Source organism: Tupaia chinensis, unplaced genomic scaffold, assembly GCF_000334495.1.
Source record: "Tupaia chinensis unplaced genomic scaffold, TupChi_1.0 Scaffold000539_1, whole genome shotgun sequence".
Taxonomy (NCBI): Eukaryota; Metazoa; Chordata; class Mammalia; order Scandentia; family Tupaiidae; genus Tupaia; species Tupaia belangeri.
The window spans coordinates 2,615,555-2,639,747 of NW_006160052.1; the positions used below are offsets into that span (position 1 = coordinate 2,615,555).

At 50.9% G+C, this 24,193-nt stretch overlaps 1 protein-coding gene across 1 annotated transcript in view; it reads left to right on the forward strand.

Moving 5' to 3' along the window:
* The window catches only part of HOGA1 (4-hydroxy-2-oxoglutarate aldolase 1), a 31,478-nt gene extending 10,397 nt beyond the window's left edge, over positions 1-21,081 (forward strand). The window contains exons 2-7 of the mRNA XM_006157338.3: positions 7,279-7,407; positions 7,598-7,725; positions 8,365-8,499; positions 9,049-9,145; positions 11,805-11,938; positions 20,156-21,081. Of these exons, the coding sequence (XP_006157400.1) occupies positions 7,279-7,407; positions 7,598-7,725; positions 8,365-8,499; positions 9,049-9,145; positions 11,805-11,938; positions 20,156-20,305 (773 nt within the window). The 3' untranslated portion in view covers positions 20,306-21,081. The remainder of the gene's footprint in view (positions 1-7,278; positions 7,408-7,597; positions 7,726-8,364; positions 8,500-9,048; positions 9,146-11,804; positions 11,939-20,155) is intronic.
* The last annotated feature ends 3,112 nt before the right edge of the window (positions 21,082-24,193 follow it).

Consider the following 24,193-nt stretch of genomic DNA (forward strand, 5'->3'; position numbering starts at 1 on the left):
CCTTTTCCTCCATTATCTTCCTGGGGTTTTGGGCATGCATGAACATGTGCCCAGTGTGAGTTTTAAGCCACTGGGTCAAGGACTCAAACTTCTGATGACTACATGGGAGTCCAGCAACATAACCATTATGCTATCTGCTGGTCCTTGTAAGGACATTTTATAAGATAATGATTGGGCCGGCCCTTGGCCTAGTGGTTTAGATGCCACACAGGCCAACAATGTGGTTCACATCTCAAACCCAGCAGCTTGAAAAACAAGCCAGGGGCCGGCAGGTGATGTAGTTGGTCAGGGTGCTGGACTTCCACATGGCTGACTGCGGTTGAAGTCCTGGACTTGGTGATTTGCTTTCTCGCTTTCCCTTTCTGTCTGTCTCTGGTCAAATTTTTAAAAACAATAATAATAACAAATGGAATTAAATAAGTCTTTTTTTGTTAAAGAAAGATTTTTTTCATATTTATTTCACATACTTTCACTGGACACCATCGCAGCATACAAAATGCGATTTTCCAGCCAGAATACACTGTAGAGTGGCTTGAACATACATGTTATCATCAAATAATTTTCTATTTCTTATTTCTTGTATTATATATATGTATTATTGTATTATATATGTGTATATATATATTTATATTTATATATATCCCCCCCCCATTTCTCACCCTCTGCCATTTCCATCCTCCTTCAGCTGATTATATACATATCTGTGAGCAAAAGTTGACTTTAGGCATGAAACTGGATAGAATGAATATACTATAAAATAGCACATAGCTGAGGCTATATAGCTTACTGTGGTTACTAAGTAGGGATTTTTAAAATACACTTTTTAATTTCAAGAAAGGCAGTTTTAACTTTAATAAATCAAAATAAAAAATGTTAAGTGAACTTTGCTTAATATCTAAAGCCAGGAAACAGGTTAGGATTTTGTTAGAATAATAGTTACCTGGACCTGTCCACAACTCGAGAGAAGACAAAGCTCCTTAACACTGGAAAACAAAGCATAGAAGGTCAGTAATGTTTTAGTCAAAAGTCATAAAAGTCTCTTTCACCAGTTCAAGCTCCTGTACTTTATCTTCTGCTGGTCTGATCTCTCCGTTTAAATTCAGAAGATAACATTTAACTCTGTATTTGTCCCTCCCATTAAGTCGGCCATTTTCTTAGCTATTTTAGAACTCTTATTTCTGTGTGTCTGACTTTAGTTTTCCTGGGATAGCACTCCCTTCAGAACTTCTTGGAGAGCTGGTCTGGTGCTGGTAAATTCTTAAAGGTTTTGTTTATCTGAGACTGTTCTTGTCTTCTCTTCCCATATGCAGGATAATCTTGCCGGATATAGTATTCTTGGTTGAAACTGTTTTTCACTCAACACTTTGAATATATTTTCCCATTCTTTCCTTGCTTGCATCGTTTCTGATGAGATTGTCTGTTTTAGCCTGATGGAATATCCTCTGTAGGTAACATGATGTTTCTCTCTTGCCAGTCGAGTATCTTGTTTTTGTCTGTGGTTTTGGTCAATCTGACTGTAATGTGTCTTGGAGAAGATTTTCTTGGGTTGATCTTACTTGGGGTCCTTTGTATTTCTTGGGTCTGGATCTTTGAATGCCTCTCTAGGTTTGGGAAGTTTTCTTCCAGGATTTTATGGAATAGATTGTCAATGCCTTATTAGTCTCTTTACTTTCTGGGATACCAATTATCCAGATGTTTGGATGTTTAATGGTATCTAGTATTTCTCATATATTATTCTTATTTTTGTGGGCTATTTTCTCAGTCTTTGTGTGGATTTTACTAGTCCAGCGATCCTGTCTTCTACATCTGAGATTTGTTTTTTTGCATGATCTAGTCTGCTTTTAATACTTTCTAAGGAGGTTTTGACTTCCTGTATTATAGCCTTCGTCTTCAGCAGCTCCATTTGACCCTTTTTTATGGTGTGTATTTTCTCTTTCAGCTCTCGCAAGAACTTCCTCACCTCCTGGGACTCTTCTGCTTTTTTCTTCTGGTGTTCATTGTCCTTCTCTTCTATCTCTGTTCGTTTTGTCATTAATGATACTTTAAATTCTTTATCAGACATTTCCATGATTTCCACTGTAGTGTCTGTGGATTAAGAGGAGTTATTCTTTTCCCTAGGGGGTGAGGTGTTTTTTTGGTTTTGCATATTTCTTGTGACCCTGCGGTGATTTCTAGTCATCTGATGGGTTACCCGTTTCTTCCTAATTTCTAGGAGATCAGTCTGAGCGATCAGAGGCGCACAGGAGGAGGTGGTCTGCAAACTCTTTGGTGTGGTATTTTTCTCCCAGAATAGAGTCTCAGCAGAACATCTTCATAGCTCTTATCTCTGAAATCACTAGATCTCAGCTCTCATGGCGGACTCAGTCTTCGATAACTAAATAATTCTTAAAAAACAAAAGTCAAAATTGGTTGTGTGGCCACACCCCTACTGGGAAGGGCTTTCTCTCCTCCCTGTCTCTCTGTCTCTCTCTCTGGACACACGTGCCCTTTTAGCAAAGTGGAAAAAAAAAAGACGATGGTCAGACCACTGTTAGATGAAGTTCAACGAAGCATAGTTTTCCACCCACTAGACTCTTGCCTGAGAGTCAGCCGGGTGGGAGCCGGCTTCCCAGATCACACCTTAATTCCATTAAAATTTATCAGGAAATCGACTCCGCATTTTTTCAGGAATGCTCATTTCTTCCCAGAGGAAGGTTATGAATTGGATCATGCGAAAGGTTCTGTCCCACCCCAAGTTTGGGACCATTTTTGACACAACTCATCATCAACACACGCTTCAACAGGTATTGGGCTAGGTGTCATGGAGGAGGCCAACAGGAGCAGGGCACCGTCCCCGCCCGCGAGCCCCAGCACTGGGCAAGGAGGGCAGATTGGTGCGGAGCTCAGTGGGCAGTGGAGCCGAGGAAAGGCCTGGTGGCCCTCACGGCGTCTGGGAGGCGTCCAGGCAGAAGGGAGCAGCACGAGCCAAGGTAGAGAGGCAGGGGAGTGGCAGATGTGCAGGGGCAACCGGGCAGTCAGTTTTGACTAAAAGGAGATATTCAGAGACAGGCCAAGGGTGAGGGAAAGCTAAAGAGTGACCGAAGCTTTTCGCCATGGTCAGCTGTGGGATTTTCCACTCGCGGCATCAGGCCGGCATCAGGAAGTGTCACGTGTTCAGACATCGCAGGTTTTCAGATTAGAGAGCTCTGCATGTCCTGCTCTGTTCCGTTGCAGAAGCTAGCTTCAATTAAGCCACTTTTTAGGATCTCGTAGCCGGTGAGGGGGCCACACTGAGAGTTAGTCCCAGGCTTCTCTGACCTCAGAGCCACACTCTATACTGCCCCCCTGCTTCCCTGCCATGCCCCCACCCAGTAGGGACCCCTGACCTGTGTCCACACTGGCAGAGGACCCAGGCCTGCAGCTGGTCATCTAGCTAGGATGAAGGAGGGGGCTCTTTAAGGCACTAGCTGACAGATTTCAGTGTTTCCGGGTACCTTTCTTCCTTTCTTTTTTTCCTTTTTAGTTTATTTCTTTCTTCAGAGACAGAGAGGTACCCCCAAGGGTGTCCTCACACTGTGACCCACTCCCAGCCTCCGCTGGCCTGCTGTGGGGCGCCTGCGCTCAGCACGTGTACTCAGGGAGGTCCTCCATGTGGGTCTGGGTGTGTTACTGCCGTGCCATGGGCCCACATTTTCTTCTGTGAGTCTTTAAAGCAGCCCAGTAAGGTAGGACCGAAGTGCTTTGCCGCCCTGCAGGAAAGGAAGCAGGCTCAGAGATGTGAAGGCTTGCAGGAAAGGAAGCAGGCTCAGAGATGTGAAGGCTTGCTCAGCAGCCGAGAGAACTTCAGAGTCTGGTGTCCCCTCCCCACCTTCCAGCCACACCTCACTGCCTCCTCCCCAGCCTGGATTTCTTCGCTGGGAGTCGGGCCTGGGCCAGGTGATCTCTCAGCTGGGACAGGAGGGAGGCTGTGCCGGGGGAGCCTTGAGCACAGGGGCCTGCTTCTATCTCCCGAAGCATAAGACCCCGCTGTCCAGCCGTTCAGGCAGGCTCCACCTGGAGGACCCCAGGGTCTCTAGAACCGGCCAGTAGGATGGACAGTGACGTGGAAGGGAGTGATGGGCTGCAACAGTGACTGTGGCAAGAGTTTGCATCCCAGGGTGGCCCGCAGGATGGGAGGGAAGTGTCTTAGGTATTCGAATGGAGGAAGAGCTTGCTCTCTCTGAATCCTTAGTCAAAGGGGCTGGTCCCACCTGGGAGCCCTCACCCAGGGGTGTGGCATACCAGCTTTTGACATGGGTCCGACCCCCTGGCAAAGCACTAGGGCCTTCTGCAGAGAGACTTGGGAGGCTCTTCTCTGCGGCTCCCAGCCTGACTTAGAGCAGTCATCACAGAGGCAAGCCATCCCAAGCCAAAAGCAACTTGCATTAAGATGTTGGGGACCAGCAGGTGGCATGGTGGTTAAGGTGCTAGACTCCCACATGGGCAACCATGGTTCAAGTCCCAGACCTTTCTCTCGCTCTCTCTCTCTCTGGTCAAATTAAAATAAATGAATTAATAAGTAAATGGAATTAAATGGATAATTCTTGAAAAAAAAAAAAAGAAAGAAAAAAGAGAAAAAAAAGATGTTCCCTACAACCACCTAAGGCAAAAAGCTAGACTTTTTTAGGAAATGAAATATTGGGGCCAGTAGATGGCGTAGTGGTTGAGTTGCTGGGCTCCCCATATGGCTGACACGTTTGGAGTCTGGGACCCGGTGGCTTGAAACTCACACTTAGGTGCATGTGCGTGCGTGCCTAAGATCCTGAGAGGGGAATGGAGGAGAAGGAATTGTGGCGTGGCCATCTCCCCTGGGGGGTGATTTCTCACTTTCTGTCTCTCTGTCTCTGCCTCCCCAGCAAGTGTACGAGCCCTATAGCAAAAATCTCTCTTTTAAAAAAGGAAAAGTGAAATATCCAGTGAAAGCTACCCTGGCAACCCACCCAGCAGACTCTCACAGCGTGGCGAACAGCGTGGGAATAGGTCTGTGACGTGAAGTGGAGTCCACGTTACACCGTGTCCCTGTTAAGGATGACTCACGGGAACAATCTCTCTTGGCCCTAGTGCCAGGAAACTCTGTGTCTCTCCAGGCAGCTGCTCTGCTTTATCTTTTGGGTTCTACATATCTGTTCACTGACCGTGTTTCCCTTTTAGCTTTGATTATTGGGAAGCTCCCAATCGAATTTATGGCTCACCTCTCAAGTGCGTGGTAGGAATTTTGCATGACAACACTGCCCCTGGCTGCATTTTCTTTTCCTTCTCCTAAATATCCTTGTGCTTTTTGTTTTTTAAAGGAATTATTTTATTTTATTATTATATTATATTTGCCATAGGGCACATGCACTCATCAGAGAGAGAGAGATAAAGTGAGAAAGCAAGCTGCCAGATCCAGGACTTGAACTGCGGTTGGCCATGTGGGAGTCCAGCACCTTAGCCACCATACCACCTGCTGGTCTTGATCCTTGTCCTGATTGATAATCCTATTGTATTATATGCTATATTGTTTTTTTTCTTTTGGAGAGGTTTTTTATTTTATTTTATTTATTTATTTTTTGCTATAGGGTGTGTGTGCTTGCCAGGAAGACAGAGAGAGATAGAGAGACAGAAACTGAGAAACCACCCCCCCCAGGGGTGATGGCCACGCCGCAATCCCTTCTCCTCCATTCTCCTCTCGGGATCTTGGGCACGCACGCACAAGCGCCTGGCATGAGTTTAAGTCACCGGGTCCGGGACTCAAACCGCAGTCGACTATATGGGAGTCCAGCGACATAGCCATTACACTAACTGCTGGTCCCAATGTTTGTATCATTCTTGAGTTTTGCTTTTTTTTTTTTTTTTTTTTTTTAGTAGAATGGAGTGGAGGGGAAGGTTAGATGAAAAAACTTAGGAAAATGATTCTAACGTTTCCCTTTTATTCAGCTGAAAAGCATCAATTCCACCTGTCTCTTGAAGAAATTTAAGGGTTAATACCTGTTACTGGTACATGTTAGGAACCTCTCAAATCACTAATGGATAAAACAGGAAAATACAAAATAAATAATGAACTATGACATTTCACACAGGAAATTGGCAAGTCAGTTCTGACGATACCGAGTTGGCATGGGTGGCCACCAGCCACCTCCTCGAGGCTGCGGGCGAGGTAGACACCGAGTAACTGGGATGGGGCCTGAAGCTTTGACTGACTGCAGGTGTCTGAACTCTGGGGGAGCTCTGAGACATACAGCACAGAAAGCTCCACAGAAAATGTTCGTTCAGCTTCGCTTGCGATAGCGAAAAGAGGGAAACATTCTGTCTTCAGGTAGAGAATGAAAAATAAATCGTGGGGCAAGCTCTGTGGCCTGATGGTTAGGGGATCCAGATCCCATGTGGCCAATTGCACAGTTCAAATCCCAGCCCCAGTAGTTGGGCACACAGGTGCACGCGGTTTATGCCCCAGATCGCGACAGCATGGAGAAGGGTTGCGGAGTGACCACACCCCGTTGGGAGATGCTGTCTCCCTCTCCACCTCTCTCTGTCTCTCTGGTGAATGCACACACCCTCTGGCAAATCAAACCAAAAGAAGAAGAAAAAGAAGGCATGGTCTAACCATACAACAATGAAAATCAATGAACCGGAGCGTCACTGGGCTGTGATAGAGAAAGCTTAAAACACACCAAGGGTCTGGGCACAGCATTGAAATGCAGCACCATGAGGCTGACCTTGGGGGAGGCTCCAGAGGCCTCCCTGTGAATGGCAGGCATACACATGCCCGGGTTCCAGGGCTGAAGGCACCTGGGGGTGGATTGTGATGTCAGGACCCTGTCAAGGAAGTCTGTCTGTCTCTCACTCATGAAATAAACAATGCAATATAATAATATCGGGCAAACCCAGCAAATGGCAGATTATGTAAGTCTGACTTCATTTCTACAAAGTGTAACATGGCAAAGCCCGTAGCATAGCTTGCTCATGGCCCATCTGTGTGTCCGACATGAAGGGGATCGTAAACCCTGCGTGTGGATGGGGAGCCGAGGAGGAGGGTGTTTGGGGCAGGGCCGCCACGGTACTGGGTACACGGAGGTGGATTCTGTATCTACCCTTTCGGTGTGGCTGACCCATGTCGTTACAGCAGTGACATGACCAGTCACTGCACCTGTCTGTCAGGACGGGGATGGGAAGGGAATGTGTGAAAAGCAGAGGTGCTGGGGGGAGGCAGGAGCCTGGGCGAGAGCTGAACACCAGCGACGTCGGTAGAAGGGGGAAGGTGTGACCAGGCTTCTCTTGCAGGCTTCGTGGTCCAGGGCTCCAGCGGCGAGTTCCCGTTCCTGACCAGCAGCGAGCGCCTGGAGGTGGTGAGCCGCGTGCGCCAGGTCATGCCCAAGAACAAGCTCCTGCTGGCCGGCTCCGGCTGCGAGTGTGAGAGAACGGCCTTGGCTGGGCGCTGGGGGTGGCTGTGCGGGTCGGGCCCAGGCCCCTCGGCCCTGGGGTCGGGTTCCGTGTACTTGTTCTGCCGCTTCCGTAAGACGCTGGGGGCCCCCTTGTTTACGCTGGGGCCCCCCTTGTTTGCCCTCATGTCCTGTCCCTACCTCCCTGCATCCTCCCGCAGCCACTCAAGCCACGGTGGAGATGACCGTCAGCATGGCCCAGGTGGGGGCTGACGCCGCCATGGTGGTGACCCCTTGCTACTACCGGGGCCGCATGAGCAGTGCCGCCCTCATTCAGCACTACACCAAGGTGGGTGAGCAGGGCTGGTGTGGGCTGGACCCCGGGGAGGCTGGAGCAGGCGGCCACACGGTCCCAGGAGAGGGGAGGGAAGCCGGGAGGGGGGTGCCGAATCTACTTCCCGTGGAGAGCAGCTGGGGGCAGGTGCCACCGCGTACCAGCCCGTGACTTGCCCAGCGCTCTGTGTCACCGTGTCCCTCTGAAATGGGAGGAATAATGACCTACCTCACAGGGTTTGGTGAAGATGAAATGAGATCAGAAACACAGAGGGCTCAGAGCTGGGCTGTATATATGTATTTAAATAATTATTTTATTTAACTTTATTTATTTTAATTTGACCAGAGAGGAAGAGAGAGAGAAAAAGTGAGAAAGCAAGCCACGAGGTCTGGGACTCAAACCGCAGTGGGCCATGTGGGAGTCCAGCCCGTTAACCACCATGCCACCTGCCAGCCCAGACCTGGCCTATATTATAGAAAGCACTCAGTGATCACGACCCATTGTGACTGCAGACCATCAGAGTATGTGGCCCTGGTGGCTCAGCGCCGAGGAGGCGAGCTGTCCGGGTAGCTCTGCAGTGACGCAGGCTGGGGCCTGCCGGTGGGTGAGGCGCGGCTCGAGACCCAGACTGCCCTCTCCTCTCTGCACCCACAGGTGGCTGACCTCTCTCCAATCCCCGTGGTGCTGTACAGCGTCCCGGCCAACACAGGACTGGACTTGCCCGTGGATGCGGTGGTCACGCTGTCCCAGCACCCGAATATCGTGGGCATGAAGGACAGCGGTGGCGATGTGAGTGGCAGCGGTTCCCGGCTCAGGCCCCTCCTTCTCTGAGCCCTGGCACTTGTGCCGCCAACTGCGGGGAAGCTCTGAGATTCGTTTCAGTCCTGGGCTCCAGTTTGTGTTCTCTCTCTCTCTCTTTTTCATTTATTTATTTATTGGCCACAGGGCGTGTGTGGTCTACAGAGAGAGATGGAGAGAGTGCAAGTGAGAAGCCACCCCCCAAGGGAGATGGCCATGCTGCAATTCTCTCTCTTCTATTCTCCTCTCGGGACTTTAGACACACATGCACACACCCACTGTGTTTCTCAGGCCTCCGGGTCCAGGACTCAGACCACAGAATTGGCCGTGTGGGGTCCAGCACCTTAACCATCATGGCACCTGCTGGCCCCTCCAGTTTGGGTTCTCTCCATCAGGTGGGCTTTCTGGGGCTTAATCTGCACGTTAGGGCATCTCTCTGGGAACTGGGCTCTCATTCTGCTACCTGCCCAGCCCTGGCAGACCAGTGGCCCAGGCCCCTTAGCTCTGGGCCCAGGGCTCACGCCATGTTTGCCACTGCAGGTGACCAGGATCGGACTGATTGTTCACAAGACCAGAAGGCAGGATTTCCAGGTGCTGGCTGGGTCAGCTGGCTTCCTGCTGGCCAGCTATGCCTTAGGTAAGCTGCCTGCTGCCCGGAGATCGTCGTGGGGGACCAAGGTGCACCAGGCAGCTGTTGCCGGGCATCACAGGGCTGGGCTGGATCTGCAGAGCGCCGTGTGTCAGCGTACCCGCTCTGAAACCTCAGAAAGCTGGCCACCTGCTCGCTCGTCCGCATGGTGGGAGCTGAGCGTTACCTTGTTGGGAGGAAGAAGAGGAGGGCGGACACATACCATCGCTGGCCCATAATAGGGATGCCTAACGAGCTCCGTGCTCAGATGACAAATTTAGCTCCTCTAAACTCCCACTGTAAATCATGCTCTGAGGGCAGAGATCGTGACCCGCCCCCTCGTCCAGGGGTCCAGTTTTCCTCCCGAGGCCCCAGGCCCCAGGCCCCAGGACTGATTGGTCAGACTTCCAGGGTCAGGCCAGGAGCTTCAGCTGCCTGTCAGCTTCTGCTCCAGGGCAGGACCCTAAGAATGCCACTCAGAGCAGCTGCGGGTGTCCATTAGGAATTGGAGGCCTGGAGGGGAGACTGGACTCTAGCCCTCGAGGGGAGTGGGAGAGGGAGAAGCATCTGCTCCCTTCAGCTGAATATCCAGTGAGCGCAGATTTGAGTGGCTTTTCTTGGACTGCAGGGGACAGCACTGGCCCCTGCTCCCCCTGGTCTCGGCAGACTTTGGCGTGCTGTGCGTGGGCCCTCGCGCATCGCCGTCTGCCTTGTCAGGACCCCTCCCCACATTCCTGAGAGTAAGGCAGAGAGGGAGCACAGGCTCTGGAGGCTGGGGTCCAGGCTGGAAGCCCAGCTTCGCCTTTAATTCACTGGCAATGCTGAGCAAGGCACTCAACCCTCTGGGCCTGCGTTTCAACTCTAAAAAGCAGAGAGGTGTGTGATGGTGCCAGAAGGGCAGGAGTGCTCATTCTGAGAACCAGAAGCCAGGTCCCCGCCTTGGTCACTTGACCAAGAGAGGGGAACCGGTGAGAACAGATTTAATCAGGGAGGCCAGCCTCAGGGAGAGCGCAGACTGGAGTCCTAGTCACCTCTGCCACGCTGGACGCCATGCAAAACGCACCCAGGAAGGGCCAGTGGGAGAGCCCATGGAGAAGCCAGGGGCAAGCTATTCACCGCCTTGGTGCAGAACCACAAGGAGGCCTGGGAGCCTGCGGGGCGGGATCAGAGGGGACGCGGCAGTGTCAGGGGTTGACGCCGCTGCGTGAGGGGCGCTTCTGTCTGCAAATGCTGCACAGCATGCCTGCTTTCAACTCTCTCTGAGGGCTTTAAAGATAAGAAGTGATTGGGCTTGAAACTCACGCTGGCCACGTGTGCGTGCCCGCCCAAAATCCATAGAGGAGAATGGAGGAGAAGGGATTGCACATGCCCATCCCCTCTGGGGGGCGATTTCTCATTTTCTGTCTCTCTTTCTTTCTGTCTGGTGAGTGCATGTGCCCTATAACAAATATCCCTTTAAAAAAAAAAAAAGATAAGCAGCGATTAAGAAGGCAGCAGAAACAAAATGCAATCAGTCACGACAATTCTTAGACTCCGCTTTATAGGCAGCAGCGGTCTAGGTGTGGACTTGCGATGACAAAGTTGATAAGATCTCAGCCTGTCATTCAGGGGGGGACTGGTGGCATCTTCGCCCTCCCTGTGTCCACACCCAGTATCTGTAAAGGCTCAGCAGGCTTGTCAGGCACTGGGCACCTGCAGTGTGAGGGGGTGACGGGATCACCCTGTAGGACTCACGGTGGGGGAGGTGAAAGATGAAGACCAACTTTCCTAGGGCTCAACGCGCTCCGATGGACTCCCAGATAAGTACTGTCCAGAGTCGCTTTGATTCTCTCTGACTCAGCTGGGTCACAGTGACGGATGGAGGGCACCAGCCCGTGTCTGTCATAACGCCTGGCACATGGTGGGATTCTATAAATGACAGCTCTATTAGCTCACTCCAAGTGACCTACTCTCCCCTCAGTCCTGAGGCCACGGCGCTCAGGGTCAGTCCTAACTAGCCTTGGAGTCACGCCGGCGGGCTGGCGGGCTGGCAGGCTGGCAGAGGTGCAGGGGCTCGCCGAGACCACAGCCAGCCCGTTTCCACTGCCCAGCTGAGAAGGAAGGACCAGAGAGGGTCTGAGACTTGCCCAAGTTCTTGTGGCCAATGGGAGGAGGTGCCCGGCCTCCGGACCCTGCCCAGAGAGTTCTTTCCCTCCCCCACTCCCACCCCACCCAACCCCCACTGCTGTCCAGGCTGAATTCACCGGGGGGGATAAGATTTCAGGAGAGAGAAGGCTTCCCATCCACTCCACCCCCTTCCCGGACGGATGAGTCCTGTCGGGGCTATGGGAGGAACGCTGGAAATGTGGACTGGCAGGGGGCCTTCGTGTGTGGTGGTGTGGGATGCAGGGAGGGGCCTGTCCTGAGCTGGCCTTCAGCCCTGCCCATGCTCTTCACAGACGTTCAGAGCAGCTCCCGGCCTCCTGCAGGGTTGTGTTTTGAATATGCAGCCCGATTTTTCTCTCTGGAAATGTGTGCCCTGAATGCACAGAACATGCATTTGACGTGGCCAGCCAGTGGCACTGAGATCCACCCCCAGGTTCCCGGGATGAGGAGGGCTGGAGGGCCAGGGTGTGGGATTCCCTGGGGGAGAGGCTGTGGCTGATGTTCTGCATCTCACCTGGGGCAGGAGCGGCGGGGGGCGTGTGTGCCCTGGCCAACGTCCTGGGGGCGCAGCTGTGCCAGCTGGAGCGGCTCTGCCTCACAGGGCAGTGGGAAGACGCCCAGAAACTGCAGCTTCGCCTCATCGAGCCAAACGCCGCGGTGAGCTCCGGGCCAACGGCGGCCAAGGGTGGCGGGCAGGGACCCAGGGTTGGCAGGGTCCCCACTCCGTCTCTTCTCTTTCTGGAAGTCCTTTTAGAAAAACATCCCAGTGTGGGAACTTTTTGTGCCTCCCCAGAAAGTCCTGACTTCAGACACCGTGGAGTCCTACGGTTCACAGCTTAGTGTGCATTCAGTTCCCCGAGGGCCCGGGAATGCGGGACGACCCTGCGTGCCATCCAGGCACACTGACAGATGTGCTACCTGCAAAGAGGGAGCCACGACCTCGAGGTCAGCTCTGCAGGGGCCGGGGGCAGTGGGAAGCCGGCAGGACTCAGAGCCCAGGCCTCCCAGCAGAGCTCTGTCTTTAAATGCGCTTCAGTTAGCTATGTCGCTGGACTCCCATGTAGTCGACCACGGTTCAAGTCCCGGACCCGGTGGCTTAAACTCACACCGGGCACGTGTGCGTGCATGCCCAAGATTCCAAGAGAAGAATGGAGAAGAAGGGATTGCGGCGTGACCATCTCCCCTGGGGGGTGATTTCTCACTTTCTTTCTCTCTGTCAATCTCTGTCTGGCAAGCGCACGTGCCCTATAGCAAAAACCTCTTCACAAAAAAATAAAAAATTAAAAAAATAAATGCGCTATTCTACAGTCAGGTGGCGTACCAAGGAGAAGACTTAGATGGAACACCTGTAGTCCAAAGCACAGAGAAAAATGTGTACCCCAATATATACTTTTTATGTACATTTTAAATGAAACTTTTTATTCTGAGGTCATTGTAGAGTCACATGCAAATTGAAAGACACACAAAAAGATCCCTTCTACTCTTTTTTAGGCTTTTGCTCTAGGGCACATGCATTTGCTGGAGAGAAACAGAGAGAGGGAAAGTGAGAAATCACTCTCCAGAGAGGGTGACCATACCACAATCCCTTCTCCATTCTCCTTTTGGGATTTTGTGCACACATGTACATGCACCTGGCATGATTTTCAAGCCTCAGGGTCTGGGACTCGAACCATGTAGCTGGTCACATGGGATCCAGAGCCTTAACACCACACCACTTGCTGGCCCTGATCCGTCTACTCATTACCCAGCTTCCCCCAGCGATAACATCTTACAGGACTACAGAATGACCGCACCAGGATATTGACACAGATACAGTCGAGAAGCGGACTGTTTCCTAAACCCCAAAGGTCTTTCATGTCAGCCTCTATGGCCACACCTCTCCGCCCCTCCTCATCCCCTGGCGACCACAAGTATGTTCACTACTGTCCTCGTTCCACTGGCGCAAGTTATGCTGGTGTAGTCGTGTAGTAGATAACTTTCGGGATAGGCTTTTGTTCACTGAGCCTAATTCTCTGGAGAGTCACCCAGGCTGTCGTGTGTATCAATAGCCAGTTCTGTTTATCAGAGAACAGTGGTCTACACTCTGGCTGTACCCAGCCTGTGTTACCAAGTCACCTCTTTTTTAGTTTTTGGAGAGGTTTTTGCTATAGGGCGCGTGTGCTCACCAGAAAGACAGAGAGCGAGAAATCACCCCCCAAGGGGGGATGGCCACACCACAATCCCTTCTCCTCCATTCTCCTCTTGGGATCTTGGGCACGCACGCACACGTGCCCAGCGTGAGTTTAAGCCACCGGGTCCGGGACTCGAACCATGGTCGACTACACCGGAGTCCAGCGACATAGCCATTACGCTAACTGCTGGTCCTCCCAAGTCACCTCTTGAAGAACAGAGGGATTGTTTCCAGGACTTGGCTAGTAAAAGCTGCCATGAGCATTTGTGTATAGGTTATTTTTAAAAAATGATTGATTTAATTTTATTTACTGTTACTATTATTTCTTAGGTTTGCTATAGTGTGTGAGCGCTCACTAGAAAGAGCGAGACAGCGAGACAGAGAGAGAGAGAGCGAGCGAAAGTGAGAAGCCAAGGCACCAGGTCCCAGACTCAAACCATAGTGGGCCACATGAAGTCCAGTGCCTCAACCACCACGCCACCTGCCGGCCCCCAGGGTTTGTGTAACCACCAGTTTGATCTTTTGGAGATCAGTACACAGCGATGCCATGGGAAGCTGCGTGGTGGCTACATGTTTTTAGTTTTTTAAGAAACTGCCAGGCTGTTTTCACAGCGGCTGGACCATTTTACATTGACACTAATGTAAATGGATGAGAGATCCAGTTTTTCTGCGTTCTTAGCTGAAAAGTTATGTTTAGTTTTTTTTTAAAGAACTTATTTTGGGGGACTGCAGATGGCTGGACTCCCACATGGCTGACTTTGGTTCAAGTCCCAAATCTGGTGGCTTGCTTTCTCACTTTCCCTCTCTCTGGTGCCCTAGAGCAAGTTAAAATAATAATAATAATAATAATAATAATAATAATAATAATAATGTTTTAAAATAAAATTAAATAAATAAGTTTTTCATTGTTTGTTTTAGAGAGCTTTTTGCTATAGGGCATATAGGGTGAGTGTGCTTACCAGAGAGACCGAGAGACAGAAAGCGAGAAATCACCCCCCGGGGGGCATGGCCATGACCCAATCCCTTCTCCTCCACTTTCCTCTTGGGATTCTGGGTGTGCATGCACACGCGTTGAGCATGTTTTAAGCCGCCAGGTCCAGGACTCGAATTGTGGCTATATGGGAGTCCAGCGATGTAACCATTATGCCACCTGCTGGTTCCAATAAGTTATTCTTAAAAAAATAAAAAGAAAAAGAATTCATTTTGGGGAAGGGGTCGGCTCCATAGCCTAGTAGCTAAGGGAGGCAAATCCCACATGACCGACTATGGTTCAAATCCCAGCCCCTGTGACTTGAGAAACATGCCAAACGTGTGTGTGCAACCAAAACCTTAGCAGGATGGGGACCAACAGGTGGCATGGTGGTTGGAGTGCTGGACTCCCATATGGCCACCTGGGGTTTGAATCCTGACTTGGTGGCTTGCTTTCTCACTTTCTCTCTGTCTCATTCTGGTGAGCATATGTGTTCTATAGCAAACTTGAAAATAATAACAATAATAGTAATAAATTAAATAAATAAATATTTGATTAAAAAAAAAAAAACAGGATGGAGAAATGGAGGCAAAGAGATTGCAGTGTGACCACACTCCACTATGGGGCACTCTCTCCTTCTCCCTTTCTGTCTCTCTGTCTCTCTCTGGCGAGCACATGCACCTTCTGTCAATTAAAAGAAAAAATTATTTTGGGGCTGACATGTGGTGTGGTGGTTAAGACACTGGATTCCCACAAGGCCGGCCGTGGTTTGAGTCCTGGACCTGGCAGCTTGCTTTCTCACTCTCTCTCTCTCTCTCTCCCTCTTTGGTCAAAATTTTAAAAATAATAATAATAAGGGACCAGCAGTTAGCGTAATGGCTATGTCACTGGACTCCCATGTAGTCGACCGTGGTTCGAGCCCCAGACCCGGTGGCTTAAACTCATGCCGGGCGCGTGTGCGTGCGTGCCCAAGATCCCTAGAGGAGAATGGAGAAGGGATTGCGGCATGGCCATTCCCCCTGGCGACATAGCCATTACGCTAACTGCTGGTCCCCTTGGTGGGGGGGGGGCGATTTCTCACTTTCCCTCTCACGCAAGCACATGAGTCCTAAAATAAAAAAAAAAAAAAATGCAGGGTGTTTGGTTGTATCTTTTAAAACGTCTATTTCTTTTTATCTATGACAGAGAGCATGTGTGTGCACATGAGAAAAAGAGAGAAACACACCTGACAGGGTCTCCTCACACAGCAGTCCCCTTCCAGCTCCAGCTCGGCAGATCTCGGGCGTGTGCGCACGTGCCTGGTGGGCTTTCAGGTGACCTGGGGTCTGAACTCGCAGCCAGCCAGTGGCTCCCAGCAGTACAGTCTGGTTTGCTACCGACTGCGCGACCAGGCTAGGCCTGTGGTTGTATTTATTGGGAGGAATTATCCCTATTCCTTTCAATAAATAGGGACGATTCCTCCCTGAACAGGAACGCCTGCTCCGCCTTCTTGAAAGTGGAAGCTCTAAATCTTTTTCTCAAAGATGATTTTCCTCCGTAGAACACTAAAGTACCTGAAAAAAATATTGAATTAAAAAGTAGGTATACTGGGGCCAGCAGGTGGCGTGGTGGTTAAGGTGCTGAAGGCGCTGGACTCCCACAAAGCCGGCCGACTGCTTTTCGAGTCCTGGACCTAGTGGCTGGTTTTCTCATTTTTCCTCTCTTACTCTCTGGTCAAATTTAAAAAATAACAACAATAATAAATACAATTAAATAATAATTTTTAAAAAAAGGAAAAAGAAAATCACTCCAGACACATGTGCATTCATGCCCAAGGCGCCAGGAAGAAATGGAGAAGGGATTGTGGCATGGCCATTGCCTGGGGGGTGATTTCTCACTTTACTTCTCTCCATTTCTCTCCAGTGAGCACATGTGCCCTATGGTAAAAACCTAAATAAATAAATAAAAGTAGGTCTACAGCATTATTTTTGGTCTAAATATTTTACCTATGCCAAAAACATAATTTATTGGGGAACCAGCAGTTAGCGGAATGGCTATGTCGTTGGACTCCCACGTAGTCAACCGCAGTTTGAGTCCCGGACTCGGTGGCTTAAAACTCATGCCAGGCGCGTGTGCGTGCGTGCCCAAGATCCCGAGAGGAGAATGGAGGAGAGGGGATTGCGGCGTGACCATCCCCCCTGGGGGGTGATTTCTCGCTTTCTGTCTCTCTGTCTCTCTCTCTGTCTGTCTGGCGAGTACACACGCCCTATAGCGAAAACCTCTCCAAAAAAACCCATAATTTATTATTATTTTACTTTCCCAGCTTTAATGGAAGCAAACTCATCAAAATAGTTTTCTTCTTCAAATCTACTTTTAGGAAAAATTTAACCATTAAAAAAGACACGAAAACACACACGTGGGGGTACACATGTTTACTTTCGCCTCGGCCGGCAACATGGCAGGTCCTGTCTTTATTTAAAACTTTGTTCACACGAATTTTTGCACTCGTGATTTTTTGTTTGCACTGGTTTTTAATTTTTGTTATTTCCTAAGTTTCACTGACATATTTTTATCTTCATAACTGAGGTTTTTTGGCATCTCCCTCAACTTTGCCAGCAGCCTGAGCAGGGGTCCAGCAATGTTTTGTCTGGTAGGAGAGCTCTTGATCTCCCTCACAGTTTTTTTTTGTTTTGTTTTGTTTTTGTTTTATAGGTTTTTGCCATAGGGTGCATGCACTTGCCAGAGGGACAGAGAGAGAGAGGGACAGAAAGAGGGTGAGAAATCACCCCTCCCAGGGGGGATGGTCACACTGCAATCCCTTCTCCTCCACTCTCCTCTCAGGATTTTCAGTTCACACACACACACCTGGTATGATTTTCAAGTCACTAGGACTCAAACCATGGCTGACTCTGTGGGAATCCAGCACCAACTACTACGCCACCTGTTGGCCCTGTCCCTCATGGTTTTATCCTTAACTCAAAGGGGCAGATAAGCTCAGAGCTAGAGAAAAGATAGCCAAAGGGACCAGCAGTTAGCATAATGGCTATGTCTCTGGACTCCCATGTAGTCGACTGCAGTTCGAGTCCTGGACCCAGTGGCTTAAACTCACGCCAGGCATGTGTGTGTGCGTGCCCAAGATCCTGAGAGGAGAATGGAGGAGAAGGGATTGTGGCGTGGCCATCCCCTAGGAGGGCGATTTCTCACTTTCTGTCTCTGTCTCTGTCTTTCTGGAGAGCGCACGTACCCTACAGCAAAAATATCTCCCCCCACCCCCCATGGAAGCACAAGGGCCAAAAACCTCTTTAAAAAAAAAAAAAGAAAAGACAGCTAATGAGGCGAGCATACGTCTCCCGGGCGTAAAAGGCCCTCCTGGGGTCCGCACTATAGATAGCTCATAAGAACATGCAGAGGGACCAGTTGGCATAATGGCTATGTTGCTGGATTCCCATGTAGTCGAGTCCCAGACCCAGTGGCTTAAACTCACGCCAGGCATGTGTGTGTGCGTGCCCAAGATCCTGAGAGGAGAATGGAGGATAAGGGATTGTGGTGTGGCCATCCCCCCTGGGGGGTGATTTCTTGCTTTCTGTCTCTCTGTCTCTCGCGCAAATGCACACACCTTATAGCGAAAAAGAAAAAAAGGAAAAAAAAAAAAAGAAAAGAGCATGTAAAACGAGGGGTTTTCAGCTAATCCCCATCAGCACTGGCTGCCCTGTACGTAACAAGATACTCTCGGGACAGGACCTCACTGTCTTACTCCCATCTGCCTGTGAAAGAGAAGGTTCCAGAACCTGCCTACCACTAGGATAGGAAGAGGAGAAGCTTTCAGGGCTCTAGGGGACTGCTCTAATATTAGTGGGGTTTTCTCATCCAGCCTTGTGATAGCTCTGAGGAGGTGTTACAGACGGAGCAGCTGGGGCTGCCCCTTGGGAAGAGGGGATGCCTCGCTGCCATCCTAGCCCTCTGCTGCCAGCCCGCCTCACCCTTCACCATGTCCCTCTCCTGTCCCAGCTCTGAGCATGCTCCAGGAAGGCCAGACACCTTGCTGCTGCCGGGGCTGTAGCTCAGACACCCCGAGGGCAGCTTGATGTCACCCTGCCCTGGTGGAACACAGTGTCCTCCTGTCTTCTCACCCCACAGGCCTCTGCCCCCAGCGAGGATTGGGGTTTCCCATGGTCTTTATCACCGAGGCACTCAGCCTCACACACTCTGAGTGTCAGAAGAGGGGGCCTAACAGATGTGTTCAGGAACCCAGGGTGGGGGCAAGCTTTTCTCAAAGCACCTCCTTTCCATCTCTGTCTCGGTCTTTTTTTAAAAAAAGAATTATTTAGGGGACCAGCAGTTAGCGTAATGGCTATGTCGCTGGACTCCCATGTAGTCGACTGCTGTTCAAGTCCCGGGCCCGGTGGCTTAAACTCATGCCGGGCGCATGTGCGTGTGTGCCCAAGATCCCCGAGAGGAGAATGGAGGAGAAGGGATTGCCGCATGGCCATCCCCCTGGGGGGTGATCTCTTGCTTTCTGTCTTTCTGTTTCTCTCTTTCTGGCAAGTGCATGCACCCTGTACCTAAAACCTCTCAAAAAAAGAATGTTTTTTCTATAAGGTGCGTGCACTCACCAGAGAGACAGAGAGAGGGAAAGTGAGATGGCGAAGCTGCAGTCCCTTCTCCATCCTCCTTTCAGGATTTCGGACACATACCAGATGTGTTTCTCAAGCCGCAGGGTCCAGGGCTTGAATCTAGCCACCTAGAATCCAGCCACCTTAACCAACAGCCACTGTCTGGCCCAGCCCTCCGGCGTTTTAGACAAGAGAACTTGCTCAGAGATCATGAATAAACGGCATAGCGCCACATAACAACTTCTTTGGACAACGTGATATTGTTTTTCGTATGAGAAAGACTTTGGAGTTGGGGTCAGGGAGGAGCTGTGAGTGGTGGGGACCTTAATGCAAGGGGAGTAGAGGTCTTGGCTGTCCCGAGACTCAGACCCTTTCCTTCCCACCCCCAGCCTGCTGTACTCTGAGTGATGCTCTAGTGCCCAGACCTGCACTCTGTTTCTTTTTTTTTGGAAAGATGGCGTAATGGTTACGTTGCTGGACTCCCCTGTAGTTTACTGCAGTTCAAGTCCTGGACCCAGTGACTTAGAACTCATGCCAGGAGTGTGTATGTGGCCAAAATCCCGAGAGGAGAGTGAAGGGGAAGGGATTGTGGCATGGCCATACCCTCTGGGGGGTCATTTCTCGCTTTCTGTCTCTCTGGTGAGCTCACATGCCCTATAGCAAAAATATCTCTCTCTAAAAAAAAAAAAAAAGAATAATTTATTATTATGTTTTTAATTTGCTACAGGATACATACACTCACCAGAGAGACAGAAATGGCAGTGGTGGTATAAGACAGCAGGCCACCAGGTCTGGACTCTAACTGCGGTCAGCTCCGTGAGAGCCCAGGACCTGAACCACCTTCTGGACACCTTCTCCCATCTCGGCCTGAGGACTCAGTGCCACTGTCCTCCCCAGAGGCAGGTTCTTCTCCTGCAATCTAGGGAGGGCTTCTGCCCCCTCAGCGGTGTTTGTGTTTTGCTGCTACTGACCCGCTTTCTAGCTCTAGATCTGGACGCTCAACCTACCCTGGGCGCCTCAGATGGGGCAGGGCTGCTTTACTTGGAGGGGACCCCAGTTTTCCAAAAGTGACAGACGTCTGCGTCCCAGGTCTGTGTGTATGGGGGATTCCCGCGTGTCTTCTAACAGGCCCTGTTTCCCAGGTGACCCGGCGCTTCGGGATCCCAGGGCTGAAGAAAACCATGGACTGGTTTGGCTACTATGGAGGTCCCTGCCGCGCCCCCTTGCAGGAGCTGAGCCCCGCCGAGGAAGAGGCGCTGCGCGTGGACTTCACCAACAACGGCTGGCTCTGAGGGCGAGCAGCATGCCTGGCCTGAGCCCGCCTCAGCCTGCGCCCTCACACCTGCAGCCTGAAGAGCCTGGGGGGTCAGAGTTAGAGGCGCCCCCTCCTGTCGCCCTCCAGGGCGCCTTTCACTGGGCACGTCCCGCACACCTATTCTCAGCCCTGAGTCTAGCACCATGTGGCTGGAAACCAGGGCTGCTCCAAGGAACCCTGGTTCTGACTCCTCCCCAGGAAGCCGGAGGTTAGGAAACGGGGCCAGGAATATGCTGGTCTGTGAAAGCCCCCAGGCTGCATTCCGGCCAGGGTTGCCTTTCTTAAACCACATCTTACTAGTTCACTCATCTCGGTCTTGGCCCTAGCCTCAAGTCCAGTCCTTGGGGACAGCCTAGTGACTGTCAGTGGGTCACTAATGACACCTAGTGGGTGAACGTTACACTCTAGAAGATTGGGCTGGCCAGCCAGGTCTGAAACACAAGGGCAGGGACTTGGCCAGCACAGGGCCATTTCCTGGCCTACAGGAGCTCAGCTTTCATTCAAAGAAATCACTCTGGAGCTGGCCCATGGCACAGCAGTTAGGCTTTGAGCAGAGGAAGCCAGATCCCCCATGATAGACTGGGGTTCAAATCCTCACCCCTTTGGCTTCACTCTGAGCTTGCGCATGCCCAGAATCCTGACAGGATGAACTGGAGAACTGCAGCGTAACCAGGCCCCACTAGGGGGCGCTTCCTCCCCCCTCTCTGCAATAGGTGCTATCATAGTAAAAACAAATAAAACTTTAAAAAATCATTTTCTTATTTGTTATAAAGTGTAACAAATAAAATTAATGTGGCTGGGGCCAGCCAACGTGGTGGTAAAGGTGGCTGAATCCCATCTTGCTGACTGCACGGTTCGAGTCCCAGACCCAGTAGCTTGAAAAACTGGGCACATATACATGTGTGCCCCAAATCCCAAAGAGAGAATGGAGAAGCGATTGAGGCCTCCAGCAATTAACAACAATTAGTGTGGCTGTGCTTGGACAGATACTATTGTTATGCAGATCTCAGGCTTACTGGCAGGTGTCAAGACCTTTAGAGAGGCCACTGAGGTCTCACTGCCTTTCCTCAGCCAAGAGGCCCTCGCAGTCCTGGGCAAACGGGCACAGATCCGCGGTCGCCTGGGGAAGGGATTGCTGAAGATCTGAATGGGAACCCTTACAGCTGGGATATGTAGAAACACCTAGATGTTAATCAAAAGGCTGTTTTCTCCAAGGGATTTAACCCTGTTTAGTGGTAATATCTAATGGCAAAAAAACCCACAAAAAACAAAAAACAAAACAAAAAAAAAAAACACAAACTTACATAAAATTTTAAAACCTTACTTATTAAAAAGTGTAGGGGACCAGCAGTTGGCATAATAGCTATGTCGCTGGACTCCCATGCAGTCAACTGCAGTTTGAGTCCCAGACCCTGAGGCTTAAACCCACACCAGGCACATGTGCATGCGTGCCCAGGATCCCAAGAGGAGAATGGAGGAGAAGGGATTGTGGCATGGCCATCTCCCCTGGGGGATGATTTCTTTTTTTCTGCCTCTGTCTGTCTTTCTGGCGAGCCTACGTACCCTATAGCAAAAACCTCTCAAAAAAAAAAAAATAAGTAAGTGTAAGGGGACCAGCAGATGGCATAATGGTTACATTGCTGGACTCCCACGTTGTCAACAGTGGTTCAAGTCCCAGATCCAGCGGATTGAAACACGCCAGGCATTGGGAACAGCAGTTGATGTAATGGCTATTTCAGTGGACTCCCATGTAGTTGACTGCGGTTTGAGTCCCAGACCCAGTGGCTTAAACTCCCACCGGGCATGTGTGAAAACGTGCCTAAGATCCTGAGAGGAGAAAGGAGGAGAAGGGATTACAACATGGCCATCCTCCCTGGGGGGTGATTTCTCGCTTTCTGTCTCTCTGTTTTTCTGGTGAGTGCACGTGCCCTATAGCAAAAACCTCTCCGAAAAAAAAAAAAGTATCAGAAACACGCCAGGTGCATGTACATGAGTGCTCAAAATCCCAAAAGGAGAATGGAGAAGGAATTGCATGCAGCTTGGCTATGTCCCCTGGGGGTGACTTCTCACTGTCTGTCTGTCTCTTTGGTGCATGCATGTGCCCTATAGCAAAAATGTCTCTTCGAAATAAATAAATAGCCCAAGTGAAGGAGCCAGCAGGTGGCATGGAGGTTAAGGCAGCTGGATCCCACATAACTGACTACATGGTTCAAATCCGTACTGACCAGCTTAAAAATTATGCTGGGCACGGCGGGCCCATGTACCCGAAATCCTGAGAGGAGAATGGAGAAGGGATTGCAGTGTGGCCATCCCCCTGGGGCGCTCTTACTTTACCCCCCCCACACACTCTGCCTCTGTCTGGTGAGCACACATGCCCTACAGCTAAAACAAACACATAAACGAATGGAATGACTGAAGGAAATGTGGGGCCGGACAGTGAAGCACTGGTAGGCATGACGCCCTGGTAAGCTGCCTCACATGGAAAGGTTCAGGGTTTGGGTCCGGAGATCTTCTGATATGAAGGGCACATATTTGTCCATGGTCTGGGGCAGCCCGAAAGCTGAGGGTGGATGGCAGTGCTAAGACCCTGCAGGGCATGCTGCCTCTCTCTCACAGAGGAAATAAATGGATTAAAAATTAAATAAATAAGTAAGTAAGGTTAAAAAGAGAGGTAAGGAAAGGGAAACTTGGAGAAATCACAACTATAGAACAGTGTCCCCCCAGCACTGTCCCGACATCTGAACCCGCCCCAGTGCTGTCTGCACCACACTTCCCAGACCTTCTCTCATGCCAACCCTGGCCCGCTCCCTGGAGGAAGAGCATGAGGTGCATGCGCAGGGCGTGCCTCCATCTGGGGCTCTGAGGGCACTCGCCAGGATTTCCATGGCAAGACCTTGGTGCCTGGCCACGTGGTCTGCTCCCTGTGCAGCACAGTCTTCCTGAGCTACTTCTGCCTGGGCTTCCCGCATCCGCCTAGTCCGTGACGTCTAGGGACAGGACGGCAGTGGGCGACGCGACTCAGGCCCGGGCCCACCCCTCACTGCCAAGTGCCTGAACATTGTGCCCTGGTTTTTGGCATCCTTTTGGTCATTACCATCGGCATTAGTTTCATTACCAAACCAGCAGTAATCTGCCAAAGGACTGCAGAGATGAAAAAATATTTCGAAGGTTTCCGGTAGCTGCCCACGGTCCCCCGTCCCCTGCTGGCCCATGGCCGGCTGTGAGCCTGCCCACCCTTTACACAGCAGTTCACGCTCACGTGTCTTCTACAATGGGACTCAAGAAAGACCAGGTAAAAAAGAAAAGAAGAGGTACACAGACCCTCATTTAGGGTAGAAGCTAAAGGAAAGAGCATAAATCCGTGGTGGGTAGTGGCCAGACAGTGAGAAGGGACCCTCAGTGGCACTAAAACTGGGGGCTCAGTCTCTGGGCTCTTCTCACTGGCACCTCCCAGAGGAGACAGGCTCCAAGGAGAACCTGGGGAAAAGCCAGGGCCAGCATCCTGGTAAGGGCTCAGCCTCCAGGCTCACGCAGGCCTGGGTCTAATTTCAGGATTAAACCCCTGGAGTCGATGGGACCTTGGAGAAAACTCTGCACTTCTCTGAGCCTCGTCTGTGACACAGGGTCGAATGCACCCTCTGCCCAGGGCTGTGGCGAGGGCAGAGTGAAGATCACGCGTATAATGGCTAGCCTGGCTGACGGGGGCTCTTCTCACCACAGGGGGAAACTGGGAGTGACGTGACTTGTCTGAGGTAACCGGCAGGTCTGGCCCTGGGTACTCGAAGCTCAGGTGGGAACCGTGGGGAGAGCTGGAGTCAGGACTAGGATGCAACCCCTACCCTGAGCTGGCAGTGGCGCGGGCCAG